This window comes from Heloderma suspectum, chromosome 1, assembly GCF_057233095.1.
Source record: "Heloderma suspectum isolate Gila_16-S chromosome 1, 16-S_ref, whole genome shotgun sequence".
In the NCBI taxonomy this organism is placed as follows: Eukaryota; Metazoa; Chordata; class Lepidosauria; order Squamata; family Helodermatidae; genus Heloderma; species Heloderma suspectum.
In genome coordinates, this window is record NC_139458.1 from 439,707,712 (window position 1) to 439,720,986 (window position 13,275).

At 47.8% G+C, this 13,275-nt stretch overlaps 1 protein-coding gene across 1 annotated transcript in view; it reads right to left on the bottom strand.

Moving 5' to 3' along the window:
- Positions 1-12,069, bottom strand: part of RAB10 (RAB10, member RAS oncogene family) — a 54,278-nt gene extending 42,209 nt beyond the window's left edge. The window contains exon 1 of the mRNA XM_084829555.1: positions 11,908-12,069. Within this exon, the coding sequence (XP_084685681.1) occupies positions 11,908-12,034 (127 nt within the window). The 5' untranslated portion in view covers positions 12,035-12,069. The remainder of the gene's footprint in view (positions 1-11,907) is intronic.
- Positions 12,070-13,275: the final 1,206 nt, after the last annotated feature.

Here is a 13,275-nt window from a genome sequence, read left to right on the forward strand (position 1 = left end):
TCCTGGCATATAGAAGCGGAAGAAATGGAAGCAGTGACATATTTTACTTTCTTGGGCTCCAAGATCACCGCAGACGGTGACTGTAGCCATGAAATTAAAAGACGCTTGCTCCTTGGGAGGAAAGCTATGGCAAACCTAGACAGCGTAGTAAGAAGCAGAGACATCACCTTGCCGACAAAGGTTCGTATAATGAAAGCTATGGTTTTCCCAGTAGTAATGTATGGCTGTGAGAGCTGGACTATACGGAAGGCTGAGTGCCGAAGAATTGATGCTTTCGAACTGTGGTGCTGGAGAAGACTCTTACGAGTCCCCCGGACTGCAAGGAGGTCAAATCAGTCCATCCTAAAGGAAATCAACCCTGAGTGCTCATTGGAAGGACAGATACTGAAGCTGAAGCTCCAATATTTTGGCCACCTAATGCGAAGAGAAAACTCTCTGGAAAAGACCCTGATGCTGGGAAAGACTGAAGGCAAAAGGAGAAGGGGACGGCAGAGGATGAGATGGCTAGATAGCATCACCGATGCAATGAATATGAACTTGAGCACGCTCCGGGAGAGAGCGCTGGACAGGAAGGCCTGGCGTGCTATGGTCCATGGGGTCACGAAGAGTCGGACACGACTGAACGACTGAACAACAACAACGAACAAGTTTTAATTGATCCTGGAATGGCGTATGGTTATGGTTGTCTGCTTTGAGATTGCTTGCTGAAGTTGTTTTACATATATGGTGTTGTATATTGTTCTGTTCATGTATTTTTTTATGGAATTGGCTTTTAAAATTTGTATATTTTAAAACGTTTTAATCTTTGTAAACCGCCCAGACAGCTTTGGCTATTGGGCGGTATAGAAATGTAATAAATAAATAAATAAATCATAACTATGTTAAACCTACACTTACAGTCTCAAAAAAATGACGTTACCTACCAATCAAACATGGACATTAATTTCTATTCTTCAGCTCATGAAAATGGCTCTGTTCAGCTTAACAGCTCTTGCTTCTTGAAAGCTCTGGGCTTTTAGCTTCTCTGATTAAAATCACATTGTGAAGACACAGGGTTAATCTTTAGGGGCTAGACAACCCAGCGGTCCAGGTTCTCACATCACACTGACAAACTGCAGTTGTGCTAATCGGAGGTTGTTTACAGTAAGTGGAGGTGGCTCATGCACACTCTGCACTCCCACAAATCAGGGGGTAAACAACCCACAATTTACTGTTGTGATGTGCATCCTGGGTCACAGGCTAGACAGGACTGTTGTTCTGTGTTTCTGTGGTGGTGGAGTTGAGTCAAGCAAAGTAGAGGAGTTAAGACAGAAAGACAAGATAGCAGGGTGGATAAAAATGGATGCTCAGACATCCCCAAATTTTGAATATTCCCACATTTAAAGTGGATTTTTTCTGCCCAGTAATTATCAAACCTTGCTTTGACTTGTCACGGGCATTTTGTCTTTGTTTCCAACTTTGTTTTCTGTGAGGCCAAGGCTGGGCCAAGATAGAGGGAATCAGGAAAGAGCAACACTCGAATGAGAAAGAGAAGACAACGTTGTACAGTGTGCATCTTCGTGTATTCCCATACTAATATTAAGACTGCAATCCAATACCCACTTACCTGGGAGTAAGCCCCATTGAACTCAATGGAACTTATTTCTAAGGGGACATGTGAAGGATTGAGCTATTAACCCAAATTGTCATGGGTGCTGGTCATAAGAAAGGCCCTGCATGGGAATGTTTTAAAATATTCCCTCTGTAGGTTAAAAAAAGGAAAGCAAGAAAATATACACAGTGAGGGAAAGATGCAAAGCCTGCTTGTAAGAATGAAACAGCGTACATAATACTCTATGTAGCTGTAAATTAACATGGCTTAGTGGTCAGATTTGCACTACTGTTCAGAAAATACATAAAAACATTTCAGTGAGAAACTTGATTTAAATAAGTGATTTAAATCAATCTTTTTTTCTTAGTGATTTAAATCAATCCGTCGTGTAAAGTTCTATACCCACTTACCTGGAATGGGAAATACTTCTGAGCAAACATGTATAGGATGGCACTGTTAGCGCATCAGGAATTTATGAATACATCCTTACTTTCCATTCCTACTCAGGAATGCAGAGATATCAAAGTCTTGCATGCTCCACTGAATATAAATTAAGTGAGTCCTACACAGTGCCTTCATACATTAGAAAAATAGCCTCCAAGTTGTAGCTGGAACATTAGGAGAATACTTGGATTCATTAATCCCTCAGGAAAGAAACAGTAGCTATTTTTTTCCTTAAAATATATGGCATGTTGGACTGATCAAGTTGCTATCTTGAGTTCTTAGAATTATACCTGTTGTTCAAGTGATCCCCATAGGACTTGAAATTGCAAAATGGGGCACGTTAACAATCCACCTCCTTAGTCTTAGCATGAATGGCAACATGGAAAGAGAAACGCAAGATACTTAAACTATCATTTGTTCTATTGTTGTTGTTCAGTCGTTAAGTCGTGTCCGACTCTTCGTGACCCCGTGGACCATAGCACGCCAGGCCTTCCTGCCCTCCGCTCTCTCCCGGAGTGTGCTCAAGTCCATATTCATTGCATTAGTGATGCTATCTAGCCATCTTATCCTCTGCTGTCCCCTTCTCCTTTTGCCTTCAATCTTTCCCAGCATCAGGGCCTTTTCCAGCGAGTTTTCTCTTCGCATTAGGTGGCCAAAATAATTTGTTCTATATTGCCACATTAATGGATCATCGGTGACTTAGGACACTTACTCAAGTCTGTAGTGTGTAATAAACTCCCCCAAGCGCTGCCTAGGTAACTTCCAAAGTATTTGATAACGTCAATCAAGCCAATTCAGTAGTCATGGGATAAGAGGGCAGGTCCACTGCTATTAGGTTAAAAACCAGGAAAAAGAGAGTGCAAGTGGAAACTGACGGGAAGCAGCTCTCCAGACCCTCGAACAGATGACCTTCCCAGCTCTACCTGGAGGTGCTGCCAAGGACTGAACCTGGGACCTTTTGCCTACATGTGCTCTACCACTGAGCTATAGCACTCACTGAACTTCCCCAAAAAGCACATTCAGTGTAAGAAGATGGGAAAGGGATGAAGAATAGAACAAAAAACCGCTGTGATTACATTACATAAATATGGTACACCCATATTTAGAATACCATGAAGAGTTCTGTTTGCCCCATTTAAAACAAAACCCAAAAGATGAATTACTCAAGAGTAAATGAAGCAACTGTGCACTTGGTTTCTATGAGGAAAGGTGGAAGTTGGGGCTTTTTAGTTTAGAAGATTATTGGGGTGGAGAAATAATCAACTTCATAAAATTATAAGTACGGAAAATATAAGTAGAGAAATTATTATCTCCATGTGCCACTCCTCAGCCAAAATGGCTCCAAGAGTGGTTTACTAGGGATGGGAGAGAATTTCTCCCCGAAACTTCGGGGGGCCGAGCGCCAATGCATTCGGTCCTCCGAAGGTTGTTCGGGGAGAACTTCTCTGCCCCCCTGCCCCCCCCCGGGATGGGACTTACCTTTCACGAATGTCCCTCCCAGCGGCAGGTCCCGGCGGCGGTTCGGCAGGTCTTCGTCAGGGGCGGGGGCGGCAGCCGGTCTTTCGACCGGCTGCCGCCGCCGCCGCCATTACAAGCAAAGTTTAAAAAAACAACAACGCCCCTGTGACAGGCTACGTAACGATTAACGTAGCCTATCACGGCTAGATTTGCAAAGTCAGCCGTGATAGGCTACGTTAATCGTCACGTAACCTATCACGGGTGACTTTGAAAAAAAAAAAAAGCGCGTACGGCTAATGGAGGCCCACATAGGGAGCCGCCATTCGCGTTCCTTATTTGGTCCCTGTAGTCTACGTAAAGATTTACGTAGACTACAGCAAAAATAAGGGCAACGCAAATAGCGTTGCCCTTATTTTCGCCGTAGTCTACGTAAATCTTTACGTAGACTACAGGGACCAAATAAGGAACGTGAATGGCGGCTTCCTATGGCGGCCGCCATTTGCGTACGCGCTTTTTTTTTTTTTTCCAAAGTCACCCGTGATAGGCTACATGACGATTAACGTAGCCTATCACGGCTGACTTTGCAGATCTAGCCATGATAGGCTACGTTAATCGTTACGTAGCCTATCACAGGGGCGTTTTTGTTTTTGTTTTCTTTTGAAGTTCGCGGCCGGGGAGACGGGGCACTTCTCCCCGGCCTGAATTTCGGCTGGGCGAGGCGGGAAGCCTCCCCCCCGGCCTGAATTTCAGCCGGGCGAGGAGGGAAGCCTCCCCCCCCGGCCTGAACTTCGGGGGGAGCAGCGAAGCGCCTCCCCCCCACCGCGAAGCAAGCTGCGAGACCAGGTAAGTGACTTTCGTGCACCCCTATGTTTACACATAAGCAAACCAAGCAGTCCCTGCCCCCAGGCTTACAATCTACAAAGACCAGACACAGAAGGAAAAAGGAATGGAGGGAAGACGGAAAGAATATCTTCACTTACCCTACTTTGGGCTTACAGAAACATTCAAGAAGTTCATGGAAGTCAGACCTATCATGACAGGAACCTTCACATTCAAAGGCAGTATGCCTGCAATTACCACATGCAGAGAACCAACAAGGGATAGCTATTCCTATCATTGCCTGCGTACAAGCTCCTTATGGACATCTGACTGACTAATAATTGAGACTAAGTGCTGGACTAGATGAACATTTGGTCTGATCTAGCAAAATAATTCTCATGTAGACTTATGCCAACTGTAATTGCCTTTTGTCATAGCAACAACTCAAGATGCTTAATTCAGTTGGTTACTGATGACACAATAAATCACTTTAAATGCTGGCCCTAACATTCTAGGTTCCAAAGTAGAAGAACAAAAGTACTGTAACTTGTAGTCCAGCAACTACTTAAACAAGCAAACTCCTTACCACAGCACACAGCAGATTGCCCATTAAAAGTTTGATCAGATCTTTTAAGAGTAGTAAATGCAAGCCCTGAAGTGGAAATTTTACTGTGTCCAATGAGAGCTCCACAATTCTCCAACAATTCTACTGTTTGTTTCCCCTTCCTTCTACTCTTTAAAAGCAAACAATACCTTCCCAATTCGCATAGTTTCCTTCAACATTTCACAAAGCTTATGCTGCAAAATGTAAGATGTTTTAGCCATTTTAATGGTCAATTTTAAAGCTTTCCTTTCAAGACAAAGGGAATTCAACTACTTTTGGTCATAAGGATTTGATTGTTCCACACTTCTGAGATGGAAAAGGGGTGGTTGGCACAGTGATAAAAGATGTATTCCTTGTTAAAATAACTGTACTATAAGGAGATACTGTAAGTGTGATTTTTACTCTTTTTAAACGAGTCATGATCTCTACCATCATTCCCATTCCGATAAAGCCACTGAATAGCTATTTTAAGAGGCGGGAGAAACAATGTCAAGAAGATTTGTTATGTACAGCAAGATTAGGGACAAGGACAGGAGGGATGAACAAGGATTTTGCTGCTTGCAAGGATGTGAACCATTCCGGGGTCCAGGGCCATCCCCCACTCCACAATAACTGGAGTCTTGTGCTGCTTCACATCCAACAGGGGTGTAGCAGGGAGTGGAGTGTAGAACAGGACAGCAGAGTAGTGGGAAAGCTATTCCTGCTAAGTATGGTGTCCCCCCGCCCCCCGGTGACACACTGAGTTTCTGCAGTGGGACAGAAGGATGGAACACAAGAGAACCCCTTTTCCCAAACTGACCTTAACTAGTAAAATATTACATACCAAGAACATCAAAATTATACAAAGATAAAGGAAAAACATATACTGATTCATGTCAGGACTGTGGCAATCAAAGATATTCGCCCAGTTCAGACACCATGAGTGATCAGGAATGAGCTGCAGAAAGCCCTAGGTATAAACACTTCCCCTCCTCACTCTTCCTCATTTGGAAGAGAGAAAAGTGAAAACTACCACTTCAGAACAAACCTGTTCTGTGTTTTGCCCAAACTCTGAGAACAGTGGTTTGTTCCAACCCAGTAAGCCAACCCCCAAACCCACGTATCAATCCATGATCACCTTCAACTATAATTCAGGTGAACATCTGAACCAGGCCATTTTGAGTCAGGAACAGCACATTCAGATTTGGCCATTTTGGAGGTGTCCATCTCTTACCACTATTTGCTCAATGTGCAAAGTTCAAATTAAGACTACAACCACTATTTCTTAATCTAGTTTAAGATATTATTTAATGTATCATATCTGGCTCCACAGTGTCTTCAATCGAGCACCACAAGCCCTCATAGACACTTAGTTCGCCTGGTGATCAGCTTGGAGAACCCCTGCTAACAGAACAGCTCTTTGTAGCTATACATTCTGGAAATCAAGGATAAAGATATGGCTCCTTCATGGCTGTGCTCCTATCCTATTTCATCACATTATCTCTCGGCCCAGTCTTCCTTATGTGTACAGACAGGCAGACTCTCTCAAAGTTCCTGCAAGCATTTAATAGGCTCAATATCCATTCTAACACTTGCAAAGAATTATCTACCTATGAAACCTAAAACACTATTCCATAGCATGGGCATTGACAGAGCCAGTAGAATATCTGAAAGTAGTTGTAAAGGGCAAGAGCCCCACGTTGTTCAGCCAAACCAGCAAGTTCATATCACAGACTAGCTAAAATAATTTAATGGTAAGCCAGTCACGTGATAAAGCTAGCATGTTTTACTAGCAGCCAACAAAGAGCATTTGCGCCATGTTAAGCAAGCAGTTCTCTGGCAAGTAAGAAATTAATATCCAAACATTCCAAAAGCATGTGTATCCCCCATGATACAGGAACTCCAATAGCTCTGCATGTAAGCACCACCTGCACTTTTGAGAGCAACTGCAGACCAAACTAATAGTTTGACAGATGGGGCGGAGTGGGAAGAGAGGATTCTCAGGAGCCCACCCTAATACTGGCAAACCAAATGCTCCACTTAATGCATGACAGCAGTTGTAGCGTGATTCTACACATAGCGCAATACAGAGCTTTCTTAGACTTGAAATGTCGCATCTTGCCTTTGAAGACAAACCCTCTGCTCTATTCAGGGAACTTACGATGACTTGGGGATTTTCGCACTGGTCGTTATTTATAGCGACCCTAGCTAGGGTACTGAAGTCATCTGCCCTCCCCTCAGCAATTTACTTTTCAAGCAGGAGCTGGACCACAACTAAAAATAACGAACTGTCCTAAATTACCAGCAAGCTAAAAGGTATGCCAAAACGTTGCCAAAAGCTCTATGCTCTTAATTTTGAAGATCCAATATCTCTCCAAAGTAGAAATGCACCTGATCGTTGGACCAGATCAATAAGCCAGAAAGCCTAGGAACTCAGTTCTTGCTAAGTGAGGTAGGTCCTTCTGAAGTTCTGCACAATTTGGAAATAAGCAGGTCTGTTAAGACCTGTTTAAGGGCTACCACAGGAGCAAAGCCTGAAGGCATCAGAGTACAACAGGAAAAAAGTGTCCTGACTTCACCTACTGGCAGACATGTATCAGAAAGCCAGAATGGAACTTTCAGTGAGTAATGCCTGATCCAGCTGCATACCTCTGAGAGAAGTTCTTCTACGATTGTTATGCAAATGGTGTGGGTTTTTCTAGAGCTAGTAGTTATAGTTACACTACAGGCTTCCATCATCTAAATATCAAACCTCAAATGTTTGTCAGATTGATGGTCCCTAAATAGCCACTCCCATCTTATTAAAAAAAACCCCATGTTACTAGCCTGCATGCCCAGGAACACTTAAGTTAGCCATTTGTAGCCTAAAAGTGAGGGTGGGGAGACAAATGATTTGTAAAGTTTCCATACTTAGCTCTCTAGAGGGCATTCTTATTTTCTACTGTGTGGTTATTTACAAGGCTGAGGTGGCACTAGGCTTCAACTAGGAGAACTAAACATCAAAAGTTACAGTTCAGTTCTACAGCAGTAAAGCTAGTTGCTTGTTCAGCAATTGGCAGCTGCAAACGGTACCTAAATTAACTGCACAGAGCAAAAAAAAATGCCAGCAATTTGTGTATTTCATGCAGTGGGCTCCTGCTGCTGAAAGCTTACATCACAATTATCAGTCTTTGAGGTGCCACAAGGCTCTTGTTTTCTCTACAACAGAAAAAGTTAAGAACCACTTTACATATCACATTATTTACATTTGCATCTAAAAATAATGTGAAGTATATCATCATCAAGATGCAACTAGCTGTTGTTCCCTGTTGAGTGCATGCTCTGTAGAAATCCCAAGTTTACCTCTGCACAATATATGAAATCTCTCTAAAGTGGTTGCCTCTCAACTTTGATAAGATATCCCACCTTGTAGAAAACTCAGCCAGAGGCTTAATTCAATTCTGAAGGAGCTGGGGAGGTGCATTCCAGTGATGGGCAGGGCCAAAGGCAAAAGGAGTGGGGCCACAAAAACTACCAGCATATTTTAGCTTAAAGCTCTTACTGCCAGCAACTTAAGTCGTTGAAGAGGCATCTCAACCTTTTAGTATAGGTGAAAACCTGTACAAAAGCCGGGAAACCACCAAACAATCAATGGTTGGAGGAAAGGAGTGGGGCCAGAGAAAGGAGGCGTGGCCATCGAAGGAACGCCAGAGGGCCAGAGTGGAAATCCAGGAGGGCCAGGTTTGGCCTGACAATCCCCAGCCCTGATTAACAGAATACTCACATTCATTCAAATACATGCAACCTGACAAAAATCCTAAGCAATTTTCTTCAATTAGACCTTAGAGAGAAAGAATCCACCTCAAGGAGAATGACTTGCAATTCACAAATAGATAAGACCATCTGCCTTTCCATGCTGCTCTGTAATGCAATAGCTTTGAATCCTGAAGTTGTGACCTGGGCAAGGTCATGCAGAATAGCAGCACACATCTCTTCTTCCCACAATTTAGGTCAGGAGAACATCTGAAGTGTGTAACTACCCTGCTCAGCAAGTACTTGTAGTTGTTGTTCAGTCGTGTCCAACTCTTCGTGACCCCATGGACCATAGCACGCCAGGCCTTCCTGTCCTCCGCTCTCTCCCAGAGTGTGCTCAAGTTCATATTCATTGCATCGGTGATGCTATCTAGCCATCTCATCCTCTGCCGTCCCCTTCTCCTTTTGCCTTCAATCTTTCCCAGCATCAGGGTCTTTTCCAGAGAGTTTTCTCTTCGCATTAGGTGGCCAAAATAGTTGAGCTTCAGCTTCAGTATCTGTCCTTCCAATGAGCACTCAGGGTTGATTTCCTTTAGGATGGACTGATTTGACCTCCTTGCAGTCCAGGGGACTCGAAAGCATCAATTCTTCAGCGCTCAGCCTTCCTTATAGTCCAGCTCTCACAGCCATACATTACTACTGGGAAAACCATAGCTTTGATTAGACGGACCTTTGTCGGCAAGGTGATGTCTCTGCTTCTTACTATGTTGTCTAGGTTTGCCATAGCTTTCCTCCCAAGGAGCAATCGTCTTTTAATTTCATGGCTACAGTCACTGTCTGTGGTGATCGTGGAGCCCAAGAAAGTAAAATCTGTCACTGCTTCCATTTCTTCCCCTTCTATATGCCAGGAAGTGATGGGGCCAGATGCCATGATCTTCGTTTTTTTAATGTTGAGTTTCAAACCAGCTTTTACACTCTCCACTTTCACCGTCAACAAGAGGCTCTTTAGATCCTCTTCGCTTAGGTATTTGTAGTACAGAGCATTATAGATCAGAGCTTAATCTAACAGCTAGATTGGGAATCTAACCTAAATGGCAGTCAAGCAGACAATACACAGACCATCAATGATCCGGTTCGCATGTCACAACTCCCACAAATTGTTTAAAAAATGGGTTAGTCATGACAACAAAGGAGAGATGGAGAGAGCATGCTGCCTCTCGACCACTTCAGCTTTGCGGAATTCCTGGGTTATTCGCCTTGACATCCAAACCCAGCACTCTGGTAGCTGAGGGAGAAGCAACCCAGAGTTTTAACCCAACAAAAAACATGGGTTAAAACTCTGGGTTGTTTTGCACAGCAGAAGCAGCTGAGCTGTCAGGAGCCAGCATACTCTCTTGCTTCCATGCAGTCATGACTACCCATGGTTTAAACAACCCATGGGTAGTCGCTATATGCATACCGTCTCAATCTCTTTAACACAACTGTGCAACTAACAGATACAGTTGAGAGTTCCCAGCACATTAGCAGCACTGACTGTGAAAAATTGCTGTACTGGTCAGGAAATAATGCTGTCAAACCCCGGTTTGTAACTTGAGGGGAAATTTGCTTGAATAATAAGGAAGCCAGGGCATGTGAACCTATTTATTTTAAGGAAGACTGGTTCAACTCAGTTCTTTTGTAGCAACTCAAAACTATGAGTACCTAGGCTCAGAGGTTCTGGTTTCACCTACCAAGAACGTCAAATCCATAAAAAATACTTTACAAGTAGAGGTGGAGCAAGAAAGAGACAAATATGGGTGTTCCTTTAGGGTCAGAGATGCCAGCATAACCCCATGTAAGTGCAGAAAGTTTATAACACCTGGATTTCAGCAAACTGAGGATCTCAATTTCCATTCAAATGCAAACTTTGGCATTTACAGGGGAGAAAAGAATCTGCATAGCTTATACAGGTCACAATGTCCAACTTTTCCAGTAAAGAACTTACTGTTTCTTTAACAGTGCAGCCTTGAAATAGCTTAGAGAGAACAGCCAAGTTAATGTTAGCCCAAGCCACACCTGTCTAATATAGCAATGGTAGACATCAAAGGAAGCCAAACCTAGGCACCAATTGTCTTCAAGATAATGTTTTCTTGGTCTCTGATAAATCCACCACACCCATCATTCCATTTCCAGTCATGACAGCCTCTGATGCCTCTGAGAATGGCAAACTCAGCCTCCTGGGCCAGCCTTCTCCAACTGAAGCACTGGAATAAATCCTAAAATATTTCTCACATTTATATTACTCAGTCCTGAAATCAACACCACACCATTCTAGAATTTCACATCACTGGAGATCAAAAATTGACAGTGGGTTGACAGCCAGTAATTTTGTACCCATGAGAGGCACAGTGGTTCAAAGCATACTCTGTGAACACACACACACAAATACAGACGGTGACATAGGATGGGTCAGGTTGGAGGAAGAGCATCCATGCATGGAGGGCGGCATCAACACTACGGGGTGTGGTGGGAGTAGGAAGCCTTGGATGATGTTGAGGTCACTCCAAGGAGTGGATGTGGTCCTGGGAAGATGCAGTGGTATACAGGCATGCTCCAACTCACAGTGTGAAGGAAGTGGAACACGGTGGGGTGCTCTTCAGGAATTAGCCTGCAGAAGCATCAAAAGGTGCTGTGGGAGTGTATACTGTGCTGGCAGATAGCAGAGCAAGTCAGTACATTATAAGTATTCACACGTCATCTCACATTCAGGACACAAACTCAGTTAGGCAGATATTCACTAATGTGGAGCAGGGACGACAGCCAGGTGGAACTTTTCTCACCACAGGAGCAGAGTATGAGTACACATTGAAAACATCCACACAATGTGAAAATAAGGATTTGGCTGTAGAAAGTTTCCGCCTCAAACGCAAAGATATATTCTGGAAACAAAGATGGTGTTGGAATAAAACGGGTGGGATGGCAGGAGGGTATACGAGGAGGAGAGGAGAAAGAAAGCACGTCTGACCAGGGGATTTGGGCGCGGGATGTACTGTGAACAGTACACCGAGGAAGGGGTGAGTGGGGTGGGGCAACCCTACGAGAGGCACTTCTCAGTGGAGTGAAAGGGGCGCCTGGGGTGGCGGTGGGGGGCACATGCGGGGCTCGAGCGGGGAGGGGGAAGGGTGACGAGCGGAGCGTGGGTGCAGGGGGACGAAAGAGGCGCTCCCTGGGGGCCACGGCGGCCGGGGGAGGGAACAGTGCCGCGGGCCACAGCTGCCGCCCGCCCTGCTCGCTCACCCACCGATGGTGGAGATGAAGGTGGTGTTGAAGGCATCGTCGGAGAAGCGGAAGAGCACGCAGGTCTTGCCGACGCCCGAGTCGCCGATCAGCAGCAGCTTGAAGAGCAGGTCGTAGGTCTTCTTCGCCATGGGGCCCCCCCGCGCCGCGCGCGCCGCCCTCCCTCGCCGGGCTCCGCCTCCGCAGGCGCCGCCGCCGCCCTTCCGGGACCCCCTCAGCACCACACTCGCACGGGCCGGGCCGGGCCGCGCGGCGGCAGCGGCCGGCGGAGGAAGGGCGGGGGCGGAGGAAAGACAGCGGGCAGGCAGGCAGCGGGAAGGGGCCGCACAAAATGGCTGCCCTGGCGGCGGCCGGGCCGGGCCGGGCCGAGCCGAGCAGGCGGCGGCGGCGGCGGCCTCGGCGCGCTACGTGGCTCCGCTCCCGGCGGCGTCTCCTCACGGCTGGGCGGCGGCGCTCGGCTTCCTCATGCCCCTCAGCTCGGCCGCCTCCCTCGCTCGCCCGCCCGCCAGTGAGCCCGCGAGGCGCGCACGCTGCGGAGCAGGAGGCGAGCGGGCCGCGCGGAGGGCCTGAGTGGCTGGCTGGGCGCGCGGGGCGGGGCTTGCGAACGCACGCGGGCGCGCGCGCGCCGACGCGCCGGCCGCTCCCTTTCTTTCTCGCGCTCGAGAGCCACAGGGCGGAGGGCGGGGACGCGGGCTGACGGACGCGCTCACTCGCCCGCATGCGCAGGCCGGGATTTCTGGGCCGTCTATGGCACTGCGGGCCCTTCTAGGCGTACGCGAGCCGGGCTACTGGCGTGCGCACGCCCTGTACGTACGAGGCGTGCGACGGCTCCAATCGCGGTGCGGCGAGGTGACGCCACCGGCCCCGCGAGCTCGCGGATCGGAGGGCGGGGCTCTGGCTCTCTCTCCCGCTCCGCCGGCGCGCGCGCCCCCGGGCCGAGGCGCCGCCGAGGGAGGCGGGGCTTCGGGACAGGACGGCGCTCCCGCCCACGCCCGTCCCACATTGGGCGAGCCGCTCGGCGGAGGCGGCCCGTGCGAGGGCGCCCGGGCGCGAGCCCCGCCTGGCTCCCGGCGGCCCGGCCGCGCCCGCAGGTGGGCGGCGCCTCCGCCAGGGCCGTGGCGGGCTGAGGGGCGCCGCGCCGCGCCGCGCCCTGCCCAAGCGGAGGGGCAGCCGGGCGCCGCGCCGGCAGGGCCGCCACCGGGCAGGCGGCCTCGTCTGGAAGCGCCGCCCCGCGCCCGGCCGCATCCCGACGCGGGCTTCGCCCAGGGCGCGCTCTCGGCCCGAGGCGCGGCGAGCCGCGGGATCCGCCCTCCGCCGCGCCCCTCAGCGGCGTTCCCCCGGCAGAAACGTGTCCATGCGGGGAGCGCGCGCG